This window comes from Caretta caretta, chromosome 5, assembly GCF_965140235.1.
Source record: "Caretta caretta isolate rCarCar2 chromosome 5, rCarCar1.hap1, whole genome shotgun sequence".
NCBI lineage: Eukaryota > Metazoa > Chordata > Testudines > Cheloniidae > Caretta > Caretta caretta.
The window spans coordinates 91,955,948-91,978,751 of NC_134210.1; the positions used below are offsets into that span (position 1 = coordinate 91,955,948).

Below are 22,804 nucleotides of genomic sequence, written 5' to 3' on the forward strand. Positions count from 1 at the left end.
AAAGCTGTCTCCTAGGTTTTTTTTTTTTTTTTGGTTGGTGAAGAATCAGTAGTGCAAATGTATTCCTATACAAGAACGTAATGCTATCTCTGTGTTGATTTCTCTGAATTTTACTATTAAAATATTGTGTTTTTGTTTTTGTAAATTGCATTTATAAAAATAGGTTTCAGAGTAGCAGCTGTGTTTAGTCTGTATCAGCAAAAAGAACAGGAGTACTTGTGGCACCTTATAAAAATAAGTACCTTCCATAGAACTTGCTTTTGCAATATGGTTTTTCAGAACCTATTTTATCATAGTTTTTACATATGCACATATACACCTCACAAATATCTCTTGGTAGAACAGTAGATAGGATGTGCTGTTTATCTGCACTAAATTCTCAATTTCTTAAAGTCCCCAGATTTCTGGCTTAAAGAACACCAAATTGACACAATTTTATATATTGTTATTAACTAAGCCTACTAACTAAAATATGTTATACAAAGATATTACAAATTAAAAATAAAAAGGTCAAAATCCAACACATTTTACACATTCTCATTGAAAAATTAATAATCCTTACATCTAATGCAAGAAAAGGTGATGATTTATAATCTGTCTCAGCTAGAAGGGAGTTATGGAAGTCAATTCATATTCAAACACCTTGTCAAAAAAAAGAACTAAAGCAGGGGAAAAACAGTTCCCAATTTAATTCACTAAGGCTTAACCACAAGGTTCCACACTGTCATTCTTTTAATATTAGTATTGCCACCCAATTCCCAAAAGGATGGTCACAGATGTTTCAATATCATTTTATTAAGGAATTCTAGGAGAAGGTCAACTTACTACGTTCGGCTACTAAGAATTTAGGTGGAAATAGTTTTCTGAGGTTAAATCTATAATTACTCTTTAGTTAGTAAACATGACAGCAGGTGTGACTACTTGCTCAGAAAGTTTCTTAAAGGTGCTGACATGTGGAACATAAATAGCCCCTGTGGGCTTCACAGCTGCTCGGTTGTCCCTTCGGCCATACCTACTCACAGACACTCCAGCAATCACTCACTGGTTAAAAACTCTTGCTAATGCATGAATGCCAAGGATGTCTCTCTGTAGATTGAAAACCAAAAATCTAAAATAAAACACTTAAAATGGCTGTATGAACTTGTTAAACTTACAATACTACTTAAGTCTTTCTGAAACATTGCTTGCTGTAGACACTGATCTTCCTGGTTTCTGCTAGTCTTCTACTAGCTAGTTGGTCTCCTGAATGCTACCAGGCTTGCCTGTGACGGGCCTTGTATGTTGGCTGATGGGTTCCATATCCCTGTCAATTGTCAGTCAAAGCAGGGGTGGAGACAAAAGCCTTGTTTTAAGTCCTGTGGATTCTGGAGTTGTGATGGTGTATACAGGGTACATGAGTTATCTTTTAAGCTACTATTTTAAAGGTTCACAGTCATGCTTTCTTCTTGTTGAGCTGAATACGATTCCATTGAAGTTACCAGTCTTCCCATCCAGTTAGGTTTGATTTGATCATCTTCATGGTTATCGGGATCTTTCCACAAATTAGCAAATAGTATGAAGAATTCTAGAAAAATTCAACAGACTCAACAAATCTATCACTGAACGTTGCTGACAGTTGACTGTCTATTTAGCAGTTCCAAAATATTAAATTGAGTAGACAAATTATGGTCACAAGATCATGAACTAGGCCAAAAGGTTGAACAATAAAATCATTGACCATCTTACAAAAATTTAAATTTAAAAGGCTATTATTTTTTTTTAAAATTAGAATTTATAAATTTGGAACTGAATCTGTTAGCTTATCACACACATTGAAGCATCCAGTTTTCACAACAGATAAATTTACTTCCTCTAATCTCAGAGCAAGTAAGTAGGCAAATATCTTTAAATAAAAATTTACTTCCCTTTAATTTTAGCTGATCCAAGTAAAATATATTTGTAACCATTAAATTAACTCTTCTGCAAGAATAAAAAATGTTCTTAATACAAACTTGAATTTAAATCTCACTTGACCACACAAATTGAGTAGTTGTGACACAGGCAAAACTTAAATTAGTGAGGGTAACTTTTAAAATAAAAGTAAGGTTATATTGTGAGACATACATTTCTTTATAAATTTGTCTTTCATAGCCATCGCTGTTCTTTAAGTGGGGAGGATTTGAACAGACAGTGGCAAAACCCAAACCCAGACCTTCATCCCACAATTTACCATGCCAAGGGCTTACTACAATATTTGGCTGCTATAAAACATTTGCCTCTGGTGAGTATGTGTGTTTGCCCAAAATAGGCATTTCAGAATCATTTTAGCTTTTTGTATAGATACTGTCTCGCTCTCTCTAAGAGAAAATACATGTATAGGCCCTTGCAACTGCTTCACATGTTTACAAATGAGACTTGGAGGGTTCATCAGAAATTTCTGGAACTATTTCCAGTTGTATTAAACAAGAGCAATGACTGTGGTTAATGCTACAAAAATATTTAATTATAACTCCCCAGTTTTGATTAATTCTTGAGCCTTTCAATACTGTGTATCTAGCATTTGTTTCCAGGCGTTGTTGAGTTAGAGGGTAGAAAAAAGCCTCATGTTCTGAACATCAGAGAGTGGGGTGGGTTTGTTTTGTTTTTAAGGCAGCTGTAGTAACGAAAACAGTTGAATTCACAAAGTTTTACGTGTGCTGCATTGCTAGGTTTGAAATTTTCTTTGGAAATGGTTTAGTTGGAGTTTATAAAACAGCAATTTGGAACATATGCAATATGCCTAAACTTCACATTGGTACTTATATTGTACAGTATATGTGCATAACTACATAAGTTCCCAATCCTGCCGAAATGTGTGCATATACATAATATTGTACTGGTGAGTCATCACTTTGAAACCAATGAGATGTCATTGCAGAATCAGGACCCAAGGGTCAAATCATGGTGTCCCTATAGGGTTTAATGTGGAAGGGAGAGACTGGATTCTCCCAGCCATTTTCGGTCTTCCTCTTTCCACTCTTCCCCTTAGGTTTCAGAGCAGCAGTCGTGTTAGTCTGTATCCGCAAAAAGAAAAGGAGTACTTGTGGCACCTTGGAAACTAACAAATTTATTTGAGCATAAGCTTTCGTGAGCTACAGCTCACTTCATCTTCTCCTTAGGAAGTTCAGAAGAGAGGAGCTCTAATCCTTATAGGAGGCACATGAGTGTAGAGCTCTTCCCTCACTCCATGCACATTTTCAATTTACTTTTCAGTATGCAGTTAAATTAGCTATGCATATATGTGTAACAAAATCTTCCTTAGTTGTGTGGTTTGAGTTCAGGAAAAATGTTCAGTCCATCAAAAATCTAGTGTGCATGCAGCTTTGAAAGGCTCATAACTCCATTTAACCATCTTATTTTTAATAGAACACTCAAAGGTACTTCAATAGCAGGATTCTTTTTATGCCAATTTTTTTAACCCCAGCCATTACAGCTGTAGATAAAGTTTAAAAAATGTTAAATAGGGTTGAAGAGTAGTTTCTTTCGCTCTCCTCCTAGTAAAAAATGACTGCACAGATTGAGTAAAATATTAAAAAATAAGAAAAGCTTTGGCAAAGACAAGTTTCTGTCTGACAGATGAGTTTTTCAGGAAATTATGAGCAAATGAGAACAGGAGTTTGAACAACTTAACTCTAGTGGTTGCTGCTATTGCTTCTGCTGTGATAAAAATGTTAAGTCATGCACTCTGAATTTGCTGGAAAAAAACCCTATGCTTTCTTAATAAACAGGTTGATTGTATAATGTGCCTTTCATTTGCTAATGCTGTTTTTTTAGTATATGTAAACGAATACAATTAGGATGAGAAGTGGGGGAAATATATGATGCTGAGACCTGTTTTAAAACATTGCTTTAATTTCTCCAATTTTTGTAGGTTTACTGTGATTATCATGGTCATTCTCGTAAAAAGAATGTATTCATGTATGGCTGCAGCATCAAAGAGACAGTGTGGCACACTAATGTTAGCGCTGCCTCTTGTGACCTGATTGAGGACCTTGGTTATAGGGTGAGTAAAAGTTAAACCTTCAAGTAAGTTGTGAAAGTATAATTATATCTTGATTTCCTCATGTTACTTTCCACCCCCCCAATAAGAACAATGTTAATCTGGTCTAAAATGGAAAAGGTGTTTATGTACTTATGCTTTGTCAGAGTATTCATCCACAATAATAGGTGGCATTTGCTTGTCCCTAGGCTATGCCATTCTCTAGGTACAGGAGATGGTGTGGGGCATCTGCAACATACAACAATTTATGCTTTGGGATTCATGCAGTAAGACACATGCAGGCGCACAGATAGGTGTTCCTGATGAATATAATTTTTGGATCTAAACTGGAAAGTAAAGTTTTTGATTGCTTTTACTTTTCTCTCTCTGGAAAGCGGCATGGGCAACTTTGTTTCCTTGTTTATGCTGTTCTCAAGTCTGAGCGACCGTGTCATTGTATAGAGTTTGATTACAGTCTCCCTGTACAATTTGCATGCACAGTACAAAAACAATTCCCTGACTTCCATAATATGTAGCAGATTATTTTTTCAGACATTTTTTCAAATAACTTCCACAACCTTGTATACGCAGCATGCTGCTTTACAACACTCCATGCCCACTTAAAACTATCACTATTTTTATGTTCATGAATGTTCTCGAATATTTTATAGAATAATAGTATTCAACTATAAAAGAACAGGTATCACATTTGTTGAGCTTTTAAAAAAGTCAGTTTTATTATAGGTATAATTACCTCAGTATTTGTAGCATTCCATATGCTTCCCTACTTTCTCATCCACAGAATACCTCAGAAATACTATACATACTAAGAGACATTGTTTAATTGGTTTCATCATCTAAGACAATTCGGAAGTGTAAGGGGGACTGCTGTCATGGGGGAAGAAAAAAACCAAGTAAACTTCTGAAAACAGAAAAGTATTCTGGAATCTAGGGAGGTATTTGGACAAAGTAATCAGTTATGTTGTGATACTTAACCTGTGCTAGTCAGAGGAATACTCTTTATATGTCAGGGAGTGCCAGACAGTTGGATTAGATTACTGTCATGTAGCCAGGAAGGGGAAACAAAGAAAAACACACTCTGAGAAGGAGGGATGTAGACAAGAGAGTCAACTGTCACAAAATAACAATTAAATAATCCTTCATTTGACATAGCTGAGTGTTTTATCTTTATTCTTCTAATTAAACAAGACAAAAAAATTGTCTATTTCATTAAACAAAAGTGAAAGGTAGAAGTAATTCAGCTTTTCAAAACATTATTAACTGAACTAACAAACTAAGCAATACTTTTGTAGATTTTTTTGAAAAATGTTAAATTATGAACAGAATTATGAACGCTTCAATATCACTTTCATATAGCAAACACTTTTGTCATACTCTTTATTATTCACTTAATTGATGGATTTAGATCAATTATTACAGGCAAGGCTAGTAGCATTGCCTATTATTAAGGCTGCCAAACACTTCCCATAGTTAGATCCTGTTTTCACTTGCTTACAAAACTTTGCCCATTCGATCTGAAATTTTCCATGAGGATCTCTGCCTCGGTCTTAATTATTTTGGAAAATTTCAGACTAAAGAGTTGAGCCATTTTTGATAATGAAGCTAGGGAAAATATATTCTGCTCATACTAAATTTGCTAGCCGCCCTCCCCCTCCCCCCCCCCCCTTTTTTTTTTTAAAGAAACTCCTAAACAGGAGTGGAGTCTTGAAATTAGTCGGGAGAAGCCCTTTGTGTCAAGGATGTGACTTTGCTGATCCCCCTGAAAATCTGCCCAAGTTATAAATCTCTGAAAGAGTGCAATTTGCACATGCTTAACAAAGACTTGCTAGAGGTTCACAGCTAAATTCCCAGAAGATTCCATGAGCACTGAGCCTGCTCCAGGCTGGGGCTGTGAGGAGATTAGCAGAACTGTCTCTGTAATTGCGACTCTCGGTTGCTGCAGCCTGTGCCAGGTCCAGACCCTGGAACAGAGAGCTGGGAAACTCTCTGGCTCTGTGCCCCTCCTGCTGACACCTAGGCAGTGTGGAAGAGGCACCTGATCTGAATGCAGAGGGAGCAAGAGCGAAACCTGGTGGGAGATTGCGGGGAAGGGGAGGACATAGATTGGAATAAGGAGTCTGGGGAGGGGTGGGGGTTGGGACTGGAGACTGTCAGGGTTAGGATATGAGGGGAAAACTAGGAGTTGGGGTGGAGGGAGTCTACAGTTGGCTGGGTAATGAGAATCTGACTGGGAGCTGGGTGAGAGGAGACTGGGACTAGGACCCAGTGGATTGGAGGAGACTGAGACCCAACTAGGAGCCAAGTGGAATACTGGCACTGTCTGGGCAAGGAGACTGGGAACACTGAATAGTTGCTCATTACATGAGCACCATTCATCTTGTGCACTGAAAGAGGCAGAGGTCCTGTGGAAAGTCGTTTATGATCATGTAATTAGACTGTTTCATACTGCATGCACGCAAGGGGGCTGTATTACGTTTGCATGGGTAGCCTTAATTCTGGCATTTCCTAATTTTTGAGTGCTTGAATTTGCAACCATAATGTTTTAACGTAATTTTTGCAGTGTAATATTTTTCCAGTGCATTATTACTGCATAAATCCATTTGATAAGGATTTTTAAATTAGGAGTTCAAAATAACTTTTTTTTGCATAGTCACAGTGACTGTAAAACAATCTTTCCTACAAAATAAGAGTCTTATTGTGTAGTTTCACTGCCACCTTGTGGCAATCACAAATATATACAGTTGTTTTTTTCTTTTTACTTTGAGGATGACTTTTTTTTAAGGAGGCCCAATATCTGCACCTGTTTGCATACCTACTTTTTTCTTTACAGTTGTGCTCACTGATCAGGTGACTGTACATGCAAATAGCTAGTTATGAATCTAACAAGTGCAAACAGTTATGCATGCTTTTTGTTGCTCAGACATAAAAAGACCCCCAAACGCTACTGGATTGTTTCCCTTACAATTTCTTAAGTGTCTCTGATTATTTACAATTTCATTATCCACTTCAATCACTTAAATCTTGTCTGCACTATGAAATTTCAGATATTTGCACCAGTTTTAGTAACAATGTAAGTATTATAGACCAGCCTTTTGAGTTTTTTGACGAGGGCTGAAATGTCTGCCCTGAGTCTATATCAGCACTTGAACCATTTGCTAATTAAAACGGGTACAGAATTTTTATAGAAGTGCAGTGTGTCCATATTGCTAGAAATGGAGAGAGTAGTCCTATCATATGGCCAAACAAATTAAAATAAGTTGAAAACGTATAACTTTTTTGCATCTGTCACATGTAGCAACATATTTTTGACTGAAGTGAAATCATTTCTATGAACTTTCCAAGAGTGAAGGATCAGGGTCAAAGAGAGAGAGACCTGCAAGTGAACAGCTGAAATAAGTGTAATATTTTCCAGCTACTGAAGAATTGAAGATACCAAATGCTGTTTAGCACTTATATGTACACCAAAACCTCATATTTTAAATTTAACAGTTGAGGTTTGTGGGGTGAGTGGTTATCTCTGGCATAATTTAATACAGCTGCTCCCAGTTTTCTTATTTTTATGAACAGATGCCTTAGGAGATCACCTGATATTTGAAAAGCTATTCTACTATTAGGTACGATTTTCAAATCATGTATGAGAATCACTCTCCAGTATTCTTGTTTAAATAAATTCTACACCAATATTATTTCCCAAGTGGTATAATCCCAAGGCAGTTTGTTTATATAATGTACTCAGTGCTTCAGTGTGCTGGGCTGAAATGTTGCTGAATAGTCTCTTCATAATAGAGCCTTTGTACATATAACTTTTTACTCTGGCAATTTTGACTATTGCTTGTAGTTTATTTGGTTAGAACATTACAAATGATATCATCTGAATAGGTCACCAAGTCCATATCAAATTGATGTGCTGTACACGTGAAAAATAGAGGAATTAATTTAAAGGCACATTTTTCAAATAAAGCCCCAGTTCAACATAAGCCTGATCCAGAGCTTATTGAAGTCTATGGAAAGACTCCCATTGACTTCGGTGGTGCTTTGGATCAAGCCCAAATACTTACACATATGGCTAACTTTCAGCCTATCCCTGTTCGGCAAAGCACTAATGGTAAACTTGCACTGACTTTAAAGATTAAAATTAAACGCACATAGTTAAGTGTGTTGGGCCTCAATCTAGCAAACAATTGAAACATATACATATACACTGAAGCCTGTGAATAGTTCTATTGAATTTGAATGTATTCACATGCTTAAAGTTAAGTGCTTTTGCTGAATCAATGTCAGAAATACTATATAGTATTTTAAAATCTAGAACTTCCTATACATTGAAACTGAATATTAATCTAAATTACATTTCCCTTTTGCACTTGGCTCAGCTTCAACAATAAAACCAAATTAGTCATGCATAGAGTCAAATCTTTTCTACTAGGCACTTCACTTTCTATTTTTTATGCACTTGACTCTCACACTATTTTAATAATAGGGTTGCAAATGCTACCGGGGAATTTTTAAAGGTGGGGGAAGAATGAATCAGTTGGGGTTCTTGGCTCTTTTTAAATAATGAAAACATTACTTTGGATGGATTTTGCAAAATCTTCCTATTTTTTTTTAAACTGGAATTTGAGATCTGAACTGTCTGATTAATATACTGTGGTTTCACATTTTCATAAAAACAAATTGAGTCTTTTTCAAATTACTATCCTATAGACTCTTCCTAAGATTCTCAGTCAGATTGCCCCAACATTCAGCATGAGCAGCTGCAGCTTTGTAGTGGAAAAGTCCAAGGAATCAACAGCACGTGTAGTTGTCTGGAGAGAGATAGGAGTACAAAGGAGCTACACAATGGAGAGCACGTTATGTGGCTGCGATCAGGGCAAATATAAGGTAAAGAAACTAGATGAAGTGAAACCCTATGTGTGGATTGAGTTTACCATTTCCACTGATATCACTTTCTAAAACCCAGCTTGTCTGTTTTTTTAAAAAAAGGTGCATGAACATCCTGCTATAGGGCTTTTTACATTATATTGAAATAGACTGTTTTGCACAATATAATGTAGATTCCTTCATTATTCTTTTGGATCTGTCATTCTAAAAATGTAATGTGTATGTTCTGTTGATTGTCCATATTAACAAGACTATAATAATCAAGTAAATAAAAATATTTATGGTTGAAATTTTAAACCTACAAATGAAGAAATTCATGGTTCTTACTGTAATTTGGAAACTATTATTTTATCAGTTACCAGTACATTCAAGTATTTTAAAACAGACTTCTTGGATACATGACCATTAGCAAGCTTTTGCGATGTGAGGAGCTCTCCTCTTGGTACAGTCTAGAGTGATACACCAGATATTGGGTAATGTCGCCTCCAGAATTCTCTTCCATGGCAGCAGGAGGAGGCAGATAAAGCCAAATATGTTCATGCTACTTTAGCAGTTCGCTGTTCAGCAGTGAATAAAAGTAGTTAAATTTTGCTGCTTTCCTGCCTCCCTCCCACAACTTGGGAACTTGTCTTTTAAAATTTTATTTTCTTCAAAAGTGTCCCAGCAGTGCTGGATGAGAAAATCAGGGCCAGCCTGTGTTTCCAGTGCAGTACAAGCCTGTTGCCTTATGCCTTTTTTTGTGTTACCCAACAACCAACAGTTGAATATTGCTAAAAAGTACAACCAGTCGAAAATAGTGGATGACTTGAAGCCTCCTCCATCTTCTTTCCCTTCCCACAGTGCCTCAAACATTGCTGCAGGCTGAAGCAGAGAGGCAAGCTGAAGCAGGCTTAGAAAGTAAATAACCCCTGAATGCCAAAACATCCCACACAGTAGCTTCTCCTGTTTGCAAGCAGACCTCAGCCATGTTGAACAGGCGGACCAGAAGGCTGCAAACCAGGTAGAGAGTGAGGTATCATTATCCTATTCCAGCACGCCAAACCAGGCTCTCTTCGCCTACTGACAAAGCACACACCTCAGCAGGTTTCTCAGTAGGCCCATATAGAGTACATTAATTCCTATTTTGTACTAGGTACACAAGTATCCCTGTGATGGATTAGTTCCGAAATATTCCCTGACCACCTTCTGTGGTCCTGAAATGGGGATGCTTTTAGGGTTCCTGTTGATAATAATGCATCCAGGAGTCCCACTGACCAAAAATCTTCAGAATACTTTTTAGATACATAAGGTAAAGTATGGGATGCCAAACTGAAATTTAGGAAAATTAACTTCCAAAGGCCTCAATCAGTCCTCAGGTAAAAAAAGAGTAGAAATCAAATGGAAAATCTATACAGTTGAGTCAGACTGAGAAATCCGTTATCCAGAAAGGAAAACCCCTTCATGCTTATTACAAACCAACCAAAAAGATCAAATCCCTGCACAATAATCTTTTCTTTGGAGTCAGTGCAATGAGAGAGATTTCCATCTTCCTATGAAGGCAAAGAGGACATCTGGGATGCCTGGCCTCTAGAAATGCCCACACTCTCGTTATGAGAAGGAAATAATGAGATTCATCTGGCAGATTAAGATCAATTGATGAACAAGAAAGAGGCAAAAGTCTTCCAAGAAAAAGTACAGAGGAAGTATGTTCCTCATCTAACTTGTGTTCTACTGAGAAATGGCACCCAAGTTAAGCTCTTGAAGATGCTCATATCTTACATCAGCCTATTCTGACTAAGGTCTGAGAACAGTGGGGGTGGGAGGGAGAGCACATGACCTAGATATACTACTTCAATAGGCTAGGAGACCTTTGTTTTCTAGTATTTGACATGGCAATGGAACCCCTGGTGAACATGCCATTATAGGAAGATTCTTCTCTGCCAAAGACGACAAACTTCCTGGCCTCTGGTATCTTGAAACCAGCTGCCTGAAATCTGAGTGCCAACAACGAAGTAAAAAGGGTTATTCACCCAAAGCAGTCTCCACCTTAGTTATAGCAAAGAAAAATCCATCCAGCACATTAAATGCTACGTCTAAAAGAAAAAATAATATACATTTGTAAAGAACGGAATATAGTATAAGACTTCATCTAGCCCAAATTCTACTCATCCAAAATTACCTCCAGACAGCTGAGCCTGGGTTTGAAAAGAAACTCGATAATGATTATTATAAGAATTATATGTAATAGCAATTGCAAAACTTCAAAAGATCAGATTGCAGAATAGACATTTATTTTTCCGGCATCCTCAACGAAACTGTAGCTCGCTCCAACATCCATGTGAAACAATCTTTGGCTGAAGCAGACTTTTGAGTCCATCACTTCCTAGAAATCAAGAGGGTATCCACTGTGGCAATAACTTTGAACTGAAAAATTTTAGAGTTTGGCAACTGTGCAATACTGCTCTATGAAAGAGTTAGGTATGATAGTTTCTATTCATTCTTATTCATGAATTATTAAGAATGAATTATTTATTCCTTCATTCTTGGTAAGAAATTTTGTAAATTAGTTTTTAAACAAATTGGTGTATTTTACTGAATTTTATACACCCGGAATATACTAATTTCTTTTCATTCTGACAGAACTTCCTGAAGAAAATTATTTTAGATTAAAAATTAAATACTGTAAATTCAGTTTCTGTGAAAAATGACTTAATATTCAACTGTTCTTATAAACTGTGATTTAAGAATCTGATTTCTCTTCAGTGCTCCAAGTGTAATCCACATTTGCATTGATGGGAATTAAGCTCCAGCACAGAGGGCAGAATATACCTCTGAGATCCTGAAGTCTTCTAGAAATGGCTGTTCTATCCAAGATTAAAATTAACCTTTTAATTTTTTAAATTCCTTCTTTGTAAGCATTTATGTATAAATTCTTGTCTGCATTTCACAGCTAATTTGGAGCAAAATAAAGTAAAATGTAACAAAATACTGGAATGTGGTTATAAGCTAATAGAGTGTATCTATATTTTATTTCATGCATAGGGGTTGCAGATAGGGACACGAGAACTGGAAGAGATGGGAGCCAAATTCTGTGTTGGCTTACTGCGTTTGAAAAGACTGACCTCTCCACTGGAATTCAGTCTGCCTTCTAGCCTCCTTGACATTGAAAATGAGTTGATTGAATCAAGCTGTAAAGTAACAAGGTAAAACAAATGAATTGCATTTGACTTTCCAAAGAAATAAATTTCCATAGTGTCTAAAACATTAAAAAATCAGGCAAAAGCTTACACAAATGAAGGTTTTTAAAAATGTTTAGAATGTGTCCTACTGTCACAAGTGTCATGTACGTTATTAAATGTTGAAAGGTTTTTATTATTTCACATTGTAAAAAAAAAAAAAAGGTTTAACTGATGACTACATTTGAAGCAAACTGGAATATCAGATAGCTTGAGAGAACAAAAATACAAATTGGTAATTATCAACCAGATTTGTTGGTGTAAACTTGTCTGGCTCCATTGACTTCTGTGGCAGGTTACCCCAGTGGAGGGTTTGGTTCCGTAATGCTAATTCACTTTGGGAGTATATGCTTCAATCATTGTTTACTCTCGGTAAGAGATCTGTGTGGAAGTGTTAATGGATAAAACCCATGGATGTTTCTACAGTTCAGTGGAGGTGCTATAATTGATATTTTATTGAAGTGAATTAGTATGGGGGAAGTCAACTTCACAATTCTGCTGTTTTGCGTTTTGACACTAGACAATTCCGTCTAAGGTTGGGCTGCCAGAATGGTATTACAATGGCTTACAATGAGCTGGTTTCTCTTTGCAAGAGAAAAAGACACACACTTGCTTTCCGTTTTAAACAAAAATACTGCAGAGTACAGCAAAAATGTGGCAATAACATATAGAAACTTGATCTGCGCCTCCCCCTCCCCAATGATTTTTTTCCCCCTATACCTGGTATTGGGACAGTCACTTGAAGAATCTTGTTGGATGTATTTCAATAAAAGGCTTTCAGTTTTCTGTAAACAAACTATCATAGTAACAGCTTCTGTGCCTGACCATCTCTGTAGCGGGAAGGTGCAGTTCTTCTATCCCTTAATGAGGGCACACAGGGTGAGATGCTATTCTGACTTTGCTAATGGTCTTAGCAAATGCCTATTGAGTATGCTCATTATAAATAAAGGCTAGCTTTTAAATTCTTCGCCACCCCCCCTCCCAGTTGTAGCATGGATTACTAGTCACAAACTAGTTTTGGAGGTTGTGTAATGAATTTAAGAAAAGTCTGGAATTTATCGATTAGTTTCATTTCTTTTTATTTGAAAATGTCTTTCTTCCCTCCCCTCATCTTCCCATAACTCAGAAACCTCTAAATGGAGTTTCCTCAAACTTTCCATTTTGAGCTTCAGCTCCAAGGAAAATATTTTGGAAAGCTTTATCCCAAAACAATACTTTTTTCATGAAAAGAAATTATAATAAAAATATATTAACATTAATTACAGCTTTTGTGAAAGCTGTACCTGCTATTTACCTAGTGGTTTTTATTCAAGGGTCTCAAAGTGCTTTAGAATTTGTTAAATCCTGCAGTATCCCTGTGAGGGAGGGACGTATTTTATAATTACAACCATTTTACAGATGGGCAAACTGAAACACAGGGGTTAAGTGATGTCTTACCCACAGTTACACAGGAAATCAGTGGAAGAGGTTTTCATTTGGAAGTATGTGTGGCGATTAGTTCATGTATTCTAAAACATTTTTAAACAGAATAAAAACAATAGAAGTAACTTTGTTTGAATATAATCAGTACTTACACAGTCCTAAAGTAACAATAACCTTATAACTAGTTTCAATCAATGAAGTATAATTTGACGTGTAAATGATGTCACTTTGAGTAACAGTTAATAAATGTGTGAAGAAAAAGCATTTATTGGTGGTCTGGTACTCTATAGCTTTGAGGTGCATTTTCCTTCATAAAATATCTCTGCAGATTCCTCTTGTAGGAATTTGTATGCTATGCCTCACAATCAATGGAATTATTTAAAGCAATAAATTATTAGGAGGTATGTGTATGGATCATGGGTCAAAGAATCTTTTTCCCCATTAATGGTCTTTGTCTACCTGCTAAGCAAAAGCAGTTACAAAATATTGCTTTTAATCTCTTGTTTTGATTGGTGCCTTTCATTTTTTTAAAAAAAGTATATAATGGCTATTAATAGTTTTGTAGTAATTTTCAGTGTTTTTAGTAGTTCATCTAAGGTTTCAATTCTATTCAAACTATCAAAATGGTGCATCTCAAAGTGTTTGGGCTTTAAAAAAAATGCTTTTTGCAATAGTAACAGGTTTCAGAGTAGCAGCTGTGTTAGTCTGTATTCGCAAAAAGAAAAGGACTGCTAGTGGCACCTTGGAGACTAACCAATTTATTTGATCATAAGCTTTCTGAATGCATCCGATGAAGTGAGTTGTAGCTCACGAAAGCTTATGCTCAAATAAATTGGTTAGTCTCTAAGGTGCCACAAGTACTCCTGTTCTTTTTGCGAATAGTAACAGGATTATCCTCTGACTAGACATGTTAGATACCTGAGGTGAAGGCAATGATTTCAAGAGGGCTGGTCTTTTAATTTTTTACCAGTTTTCTATTACCAAACCGCTAACTGAAGATTTCAGTTGTTTGCTAAATTTACAGTGGAATCTGAAGTTAGTTTTATGAAGGAACAAAGGAGGCAAACTTAAAAGCGACTGGTATTCTCTGATTATTATTGCCTCTCCGATTCAAACTGTCCCTCCCTTCTCTTATTTGGAGAATGCATGTATTTTGCTGAGGTAGAGAGGAACTGAAGACAGGTAGTGGAAGGACAGGCTTTTCTTAACTGCAATTTGAAGTGGTCAGACCAATGGTCAGTTTGTGCATGCCACCGACCTGTTCATGCCTTTAAACAGTTCCATGGCTCATCAATACGCGATATTCTACAGCAGTGGTTCCCAAACTTGTTCCGCCGCTTGTGCAGGGGAAGCCCCTGGCAGGCCGGGCCGGTTTGTTTACCTGCTGCGTCCGCAGGTTCGGCCGATCGTGGCTCCCAGTGGCCGCGGTTCACTGCTCGAGGCCAATGGGAGCCACTGGAAGGTGCACGGGCCGAGTGACTTACTGGCCGCCACTTCCAGCAGCTCCCATTGGCCTGGAGCAGCGAACCATGGCCACTGGGAGCCACAATCGGCCGAACCTGTGGACGCGGCAGGTAAACAAACCGGTTCGGCCCGCCAGGGGCTTTCCCTGCATAAGCGGCGGAACAAGTTTGGGAACCACTGGTCTACAGTATGGGTCTGCAGAAGCAATATAAAACCTTCCTCGTAGCTGGCTCAAAGTGGTTACAGTTTGAGGTGGATGAGACCAAGAATGCCAGGTCAGGTCATTGACAACAAGGAGAGATTAGGAAAAGGAAAGAAGGATTATTGGGGGAGGGGAGACTATTTGGAAGGAGAAGAGGAGTGATAGGTCCTCAGGGAATGGGAAACTGTTCTAGGGGGCAGCTTGATAGAAGGCATAAAGTAGAGAGTGTAAACAATGAGTGTCAGGAGCAGAAGATGGCTTTAGCAGTGTGATTGTGAATAGACTGGAGAAGGGAGAGATGTAAAAGAGCAGGTCAGGAAGAATGCTATATTGGCAAGGTGAGAGTACACCAAGTTGTGGGCAAAGGTTTTAGCAGTGGGAACAGTGAAGAGGAAGGGTGGACTTGGTACACTTAAGTAAAAAGACTTAGCAGAAGAATGGACAAAGGGAGAAATCAAAGGCTATTACATATGGGTTCCAAGCATGAGAGGCAGGAGGGATAGCAAAGCTGTCTAGAGTGGTGGTGAAGGGAGGTAGAAAAGAGTGATAAGGAGAAACGGTATGTTCAGTTTCAGGGAGAGTGAATTTGATGTAGTACTGGGATACATCTGCAGTGATATCTCTCTTAAGCAACTACTTGGCCTGACAAAAATTGGTGACTTGCTGGGAATGGACATCAAATAGAGATGAAGCAGAACTGTGCTTCAGTGTCCCCAACAGTACTGAATAGTCTATTAAAACAGGAGGTTGCCTAATATATTCCCATTGATTCAGATACCAACCACAGTGAATCCTGTGCATGAGCTGATCAAGAGTGAGTGTAGAGGGAACAAAGGCAATGTGCTCCATTGGATAATTCTGCCATATCTATTTAAATATTACATTTAGAGACTGTTTCTTTATATGTTTGTATAGTGCCAACCACGATGTGGCCTTGATTTCAGTTGGGGTCACTAGGCATGACCATAATATTAACAGTAATAGCAATGTCCAAAAAGACAGAAACAGAAAAGGAAGAGAATGAGGATTGAATAAAGAAGTAGTCAGCAAGGTGAGAGGCCACAAAAGTTCAGTGTCTTCCTGACTAGTGCTCAGTGCTTTTTCTGTGCCATCAAGATCTCTTGCAGGCTGATGAGAGGGAGGGAATTCACCCTTCTGATGGAAACAGCCTGCCTTCCCCAACCTCCCTTTGGGGATCAAGTCAGTGGAGGACTGCGTCTTATTATCTACAAAATGCAGTACTTAAACTTAAGATTTAAAATTTACAGAAACAATATAAATCATGTCTTTCATCATGTTTGCTTAATTGTGCAAGACAGAGAAAGGGTTAGGACATAATTGCATGACCTGGAGTGTAGAGTTGATTGCAGCTACAAAACACATTAGAACAGTAGGTCACTGGAAAGGTCATTTAGTCTTTGTCCATGTAAACCCACAGAGTGGCAAATGATATTTACAATCTGTCAGTTTCTAGTTATTTTGCAGTTACATCATTAAAACTACCATAAATATAATGTGTTAGAAGTTTATTGAGGTTTACTTTCCTTTGAACAGAGTACATTTAAATCAGGAGGTAATTAAAGAAAGATAAACCTCTTCAATAAAATGAAACAGTAATGTTTTTGTTTGGGATGCCTTTATTTATTCTACTTAATTTTAAGTGTTTGCTCTATTTATAACTGACATAATTTCTACAGAAAACATCTTGTAAGATTTTTCAGAAGATTAAAAGTGCAATCGAGTGTGTTAGCTGTAACCTCTAAAACAACTGAAATGATTCTATGCATATGTTTTCTCTGCATGTTAACCATGAAGTAAAAAATTGCAGGGTTAGTTAACCTGTGATAGTCTAATTTATGAGTATGTGACCACATGTACTATGCTGTCACTTCCTCCACCTTACTCATGAGGGCATTCTGCACCAAAAAATAAATTCTTAGCACAATATTTTAAAATTCTGTAAAATTCTGCACATTTTATTTGTCAAATAAATGCAGAGGCTCCAGCATGGCATTGGGGAGCACAGGCCACTGGATGCACAGAGGTGGGAGATCACTGTGCAGCTTCCCCCTGGGACACAGACTCAGCGATGAGGCTGCACTCAACCCTGACACAGTGGAAGGACCTGGCCTGCCTCAAAAACACTTCAGAGCCCTGCCCCTCTGGACCAGGTGCACCAGGTCTGGGTAGGCAGGCTCAGCAAGGCATGATCCAAGCGTGGAGGGGCTTAATGTAGGGGGATCCAGGTGTGGGTTTAAAGGGTTCTGTGTGGGGCAATCTGGGTGTGAGTGGCTCAGTGGAGGATCCGTGTGTGGAATGGATCTGGATGCACAGGGGCTTGTTAGGGGGTTCTGGGTGCAACGGTAATGGGACTCTGGGGGAGGGGGTCCAGGTGAAGGTAGTTGGGGCTCAGCAGAAGAGGTGTCCGGGTGTGGGGGGGATAGAGCTCGGCAGGGGGGTCTGGGTGTGGAGGGCTCAGTGGTGGGCTCCAGATGCTGGGGGAGTGGGGCTCAGTGGGATGGGGATCCAGATGCAGCTGGTTGAGGTTTGGAATGATGGGGGTGCAGGTGGCTTGTCAGGATGGTCCAGGTGCAGGGGAAGTGGGGCTCATCAGGGAAGTTCGGCGTGCAGGGGGGATGAGGCTCGGCGGGAGGGTCTGGGTATGAGGGGATTTGGATGCACAGGGGTTGGGCGGATGGGGGAAGCACCTCCCTGTACAGTGATCCCTCTCCCCGCAGTTGAGGAGCGATGGGGGTGGAGTGTTTGCAGAGCTTCCTAAGCTGGGGGAGAAATCTGGGGGTGGGTCAGACACAGCTCCGGATGCTGTGTACGGGAAGAGGAAGTCCCGTTCTTCCCAGCCCAGCCGGGACTAGCAGCTGAGCCCAGCGCAGGGTAGGAGCCGCCAGCTGGGTCTTCCTCAGTCCTGCCCTCTGCCCCAAAGTGATTTACCTCTCTACCAGCTGCCCTGGGCACCCAAAACATACTGCTGGGGCGGGGTCACATGACCGCTCTTGTAGCTTCCTTTTGCTTCCCCCATCAGAGAGTCATTTTTCTGCGAGAAAGCAAAGAAATCTGTGGGGGACATCAATCCTGTGCAGAATTCCCCAGGGAGTACCACCTGCACTGGCTCTGCATCCAACTGTGACAAGCAACACAGTTATCTGGTGCATATCCCAAAATGTATAGCAACACAACTCTGTTGCTCTACACTTGCACTCACAGGGTGTTATGGGACAATTTGTCTGCCCACCCCAGGAATTGGGAAGGCAGTTTAACTAAGAGAACACACATGCTTTGTTTTAGGTATAGTAAATGCTAATCAGAAGATGAACTGAAATGAACTAAAATGACATAGAAAAGCATGAGTCAAATGAAAACAGCCATTAATTACAAAATAGCTATTCTCAAGATATGCATGTTAACAAAAGTGGAGAAAAGAAATTTCTATTAAAACCTTGCACTTTTCTATCTTCATTTAGCTTTAAATGACAAAAAGGCATAGCCAACTAATCGAATATACTTGTGGTTCAATATTAAGAATGTTCAAGAGACTAAATAACCAACCTCAGCCAAATTTATTGGCTAAAGATAAAGCAATAGACTACAGGAAAGACAGAGTTAATCCATTACCGGTCCTTCCCAGGAGGCAGTCTTGCAATGTGTTTGGTTCACCTTACACAGAAGATGTGCTTCCCAAAAGCCCCCTTAAACTCCCCATCTTTTATAGATGGCTGTTTACAAGTTACAGAATGCTGTTCACCATGCTTAAAGTTTAATTGGCGAGATTGTGCCAGTTTAGTCTTTGGTGCCTCCCTGTACTTTCCGATCTTTCGTTTGAATATTAAATTCCAAATGCTAAAAGGCATGAAGGTACTCCCTAACAGAGAACATTCATACATTTACATTATTCATACATACACAACATTGTACCTTAACACTCGTCCATCTAGTTTTTGACAGTTGTATTTGCTTAAGCCAAGAGCTGAGCTGTTCTTATCCCTAGGCATTGTAGGATGTATGCCTTAGCTTAAGTGTGCAAGAATAGTCATAGTACAGTTTAGCGTGATTACCCCCAGCCCCACTCACACATGCATTATAATAATACAATGGGCATAATACATAATGTGTGTGTAACATACATACATTGGCTAACAACCTTCAAAATAGGCTAACAAGGTGTTAAATTTCAGAGTAAAAGCCGTGTTAGTCTGTCTTCGCAAAAAGAAAAGGAGTACTTGTGGCACCTTAGAGACTAACCAATTTATTTGAGCATGAGCTTTCGTGAGCTACAGCATCCAATGAAGTGAGCTGTAGCTCACGAAAGCTCATGCTCAAATAAATTGGTTAGTCTCTAAGGTGCCACAAGTACTCCTTTTCTTTTTGCAAAGGTGTTAAATGGTTCTCAGCTTGGGGTTTGCTTTGTAACTCAGGGAGAGGTGTTGTCTCATTGTGTGGCAATGATAAAGGTGTATGGATGACTGAATGCAGTTACCTTGTGGTGAAGAACAAAGCCTACGTGATACAATGACACTGAGGTAATTTGAGGCACTCAAGCTAACGTCCAGATTTAAATGAAAAGTGGTTTAGGCATTTTCAGTGAAGGGAGCTCAACTCTGGAACTTGCTTCTACCACTGCTGTTTCAGAGGCTCAATTTGTTGATCTTCAAGTCACTCTGCAAAGCTCCTCTCCTTTCCCAGGTTTTTTTGGGAAAAACTGAATGAGTGGGTTTTTATAGTGTGGAGAGAGTCCTGATTTGAGAGGATTTTATATTTTGTACATTGGTTATAATATGTTTAATATTTTATACTTGTTCCTAGAGTTCCAGGTGGATGTATATTACAATAAAAAGATAACTTCAGGGGTATGCAAAGTTTCACTTACGGATTTTTGTATAGAATGTGTGGAACAAATGGTCAGAGCTGATTGGTGGTGGAAGGGTGCATATGTATATGGCTAGAACCTCAGCTGATGTAAATAGATGTGTCTCCATTAACTTCAATGAAGCTACACTAATTTATACCAGTTGAGGCTATGGCACATAAAAGCTTGAAATAAATGTCATAGTTGTCCAAAACAGGTAGATCCACCCCATGACAGAGCTTTAGAATCTGATTTTTAAAAGTGAGCAGGAGTTCTGAACCACAAGACAGTTCTAAGTGAAATCACTGGGTGAAATTCTGTGGCTGGTGTTATGCAGAAGGACAAACTAGATTATTTTAATGGTCGTCTTCTGTTCTTAAAATTATATATTTGCTGAAACCAGCTTTTCTAAATTAAATGATGCAGTTTTCTGTATTCTTTTCCCCCATAAGATTTTAGTCAATAATATTCTTAAATTTTTGTCTCTAAATGTTCAAATATCACTACTGACTTTAAATGCATCAGTTTGGGGGTGCCTGATTTTCAGAAAAAGTCCTGACTTCAGACAGTGCTGTTTACCAGCCTTCTGAAAATTAAACTCCTTTAAGGTGCCCCAAAAATCACTAGTTACTCTTGAAAATTTAAATGAAAAAAAAAAATCAGATATTACCAGAAGTGCCAAAAACTCTCTTCTCTATTGTTTTATCCTACAAGAAGTTTTCACAGCCAGATTATTCTTCGAAACTCTCTTCAGTGGAAATATTGATTGTTTTAAGCATACTGTTGATATTCGATACCATAACTGTTTTCAAAATGTTACTTACTACCTGTCACAGCTTCCCCGTTGTCTGGGTACCAGTCTGTGGCATATGGTCCCAATTTCGGAGTCCCACGTGCTTCCAAGCCAATTGCATCTGAGTAGAGTGTATTCACTGTTTCTAGATCAAGGTCTATAGGCCACACTCCCAGGATCAGACATTGTCTGTTACCTTTCTCTGGGATGTGGGGCACCCCCACCCTGCTGCCCTAGACCCCAGAAATCCGTGTCTAAGACCTACTGAGTCCCTCTAAAGTTGCTGCTCACACATGTTCCCTCAGAGCTTCACTTAGGCTGTGGGCACTCCAGCCTTCTAGTTTAATTCCTTCTGGGACACATTGCAGGTGAGAAAGGAACACAGACTTAGCAAAGAAATGTCTTAACCACAGAAACTTTACTTTTAAAACACTCAGGGGTTACAAATCTTTGAAAAAAACAAACAAGTCTTGTCAGATCTCACCCCTTATGGTGAGTCTGTGGTTTGTCAGTGTTTTTTGTTAGGGTAGGTTTCAGAGTAACAGCTGTGTTAGTCTGTATTCGCAAAAAGAAAAGGAGTACTTGTGGCACCTTAGAGACTAACCAATTTATTTGAGCATGAGCTTTCGTGAGCTACAGCTCACTTTATCGGATGCATACTGTGGAAAGTGTAGAAGATCTTTTTATATACACACAAAGCATGAAAAAATACCTCCTCCCACCCCACTCTCCTGCTGCTAATAGCTTATCTAAAGTGATCACTCTCCTTACAATGTGTATGATAATCAAGGTGGGCCATTTCCAGCACAAATCCAGGGTTTAACAAGAACGTCTGGGGAGGGAGGTAGGAAAAAACAAGGGGAAATAGGTTACCTTGCATAATGACTTAGCCACTCCCAGTCTCTATTCAAGCCTAAGTTAATTGTATCAAATTTGCAAATGAATTCCAATTAAACAGTTTCTCGCTGGAGTCTGGATTTGAAGTTTTTTTTGTTGTAATATCACAACTTTCATGTCTGTAATCGCGTGACCAGAGAGATTGAAGTGTTCTCCGACTGGTTTATGAATGTTATAATTCTTGACATCTGATTTGTGTCTATTTATTCTTTTACATAGACTGTCCAGTTTGACCAATGTACATGGCAGAGGGGCATTGCTGGCACATGATGGCATATATCACATTGGTGGATGTGCAGGTGAACGAGCCTCTGATAGTGTGGCTGATGTTATTAGGCCCTGTGATGGTGTCCCCTGAATAGATATGTGGGCACAGTTGGCAACGGGCTTTGTTGCAAGGATAGGTTCCTGGGTTCGTGGTTCTGTTGTGTGGTATGTGGTTGCTGGTGAGTATTTGCTTCAGGTTGGGGGGCTGTCTGTAGGCAAGGACTGGCCTGTCTCCCAAGATTTGTGAGAGTGTTGGGTCATCCTTCAGGATAGGTTGTAGATCCTTAATAATGCATTGGAGGGGTTTTAGTTGGGGGCTGAAGTTGACGGCTAGTGGCGTTCTGTTATTTTCTTTGTTAGGCCTGTCCTGTAGTAGGTGACTTCTGGGAACTCTTCTGGCTCAATCAATCTGTTTCTTCACTTCCGCAGGTGGGTATTGTAGTTGTAAGAATGCTTGATAGAGCTCTTGTAGGTGTTTGTCTCTGTCTGAGGGGTTGGAGCAAATGCGGTTGTATCGCAGAGCTTGGCTGTAGACGATGGATCGTGTGGTGTGGTCAGGGTGAAAGCTGGAGGCATGTAGGTAGGAATAGCGGTCAGTATGTTTCTGGTATAGGGTGGTGTTTATGTGACCATCATTTATTAGCACTGTAGTGTCCAGGAAGTGGATCTCTTGTGTGGACTGGACCAGGCTGAGGTTGACGGTGGGATGGAAATTGTTGAAATCATGGTGGAATTCCTCCAGGGCTTCTTTTTCATGGGTCCAGATGATGATGATGTCATCAAT

General features: G+C 39.0%; 1 protein-coding gene across 5 annotated transcripts in view; it reads left to right on the plus strand.

Annotated features, from left to right (window-relative positions):
* AGTPBP1 (ATP/GTP binding carboxypeptidase 1) overlaps nucleotides 1-22,804 on the plus strand; it is a 143,071-nt gene that overhangs the window by 84,695 nt on the left and 35,572 nt on the right. For 4 of the 5 annotated variants that reach the window (XM_048849808.2, XM_048849805.2, XM_048849807.2 and 1 more), the window contains exons 22-25: nucleotides 2,131-2,260; nucleotides 3,890-4,021; nucleotides 8,723-8,899; nucleotides 11,921-12,081. In XM_048849808.2, the coding sequence (XP_048705765.2) occupies nucleotides 2,131-2,260; nucleotides 3,890-4,021; nucleotides 8,723-8,899; nucleotides 11,921-12,081 (600 nt within the window). Of the gene's footprint in view, nucleotides 1-2,130; nucleotides 2,261-3,889; nucleotides 4,022-8,722; nucleotides 8,900-11,920; nucleotides 12,082-22,804 lie in introns of those variants that run through there. The other variant, XM_048849810.2, reaches the window with a different exon arrangement.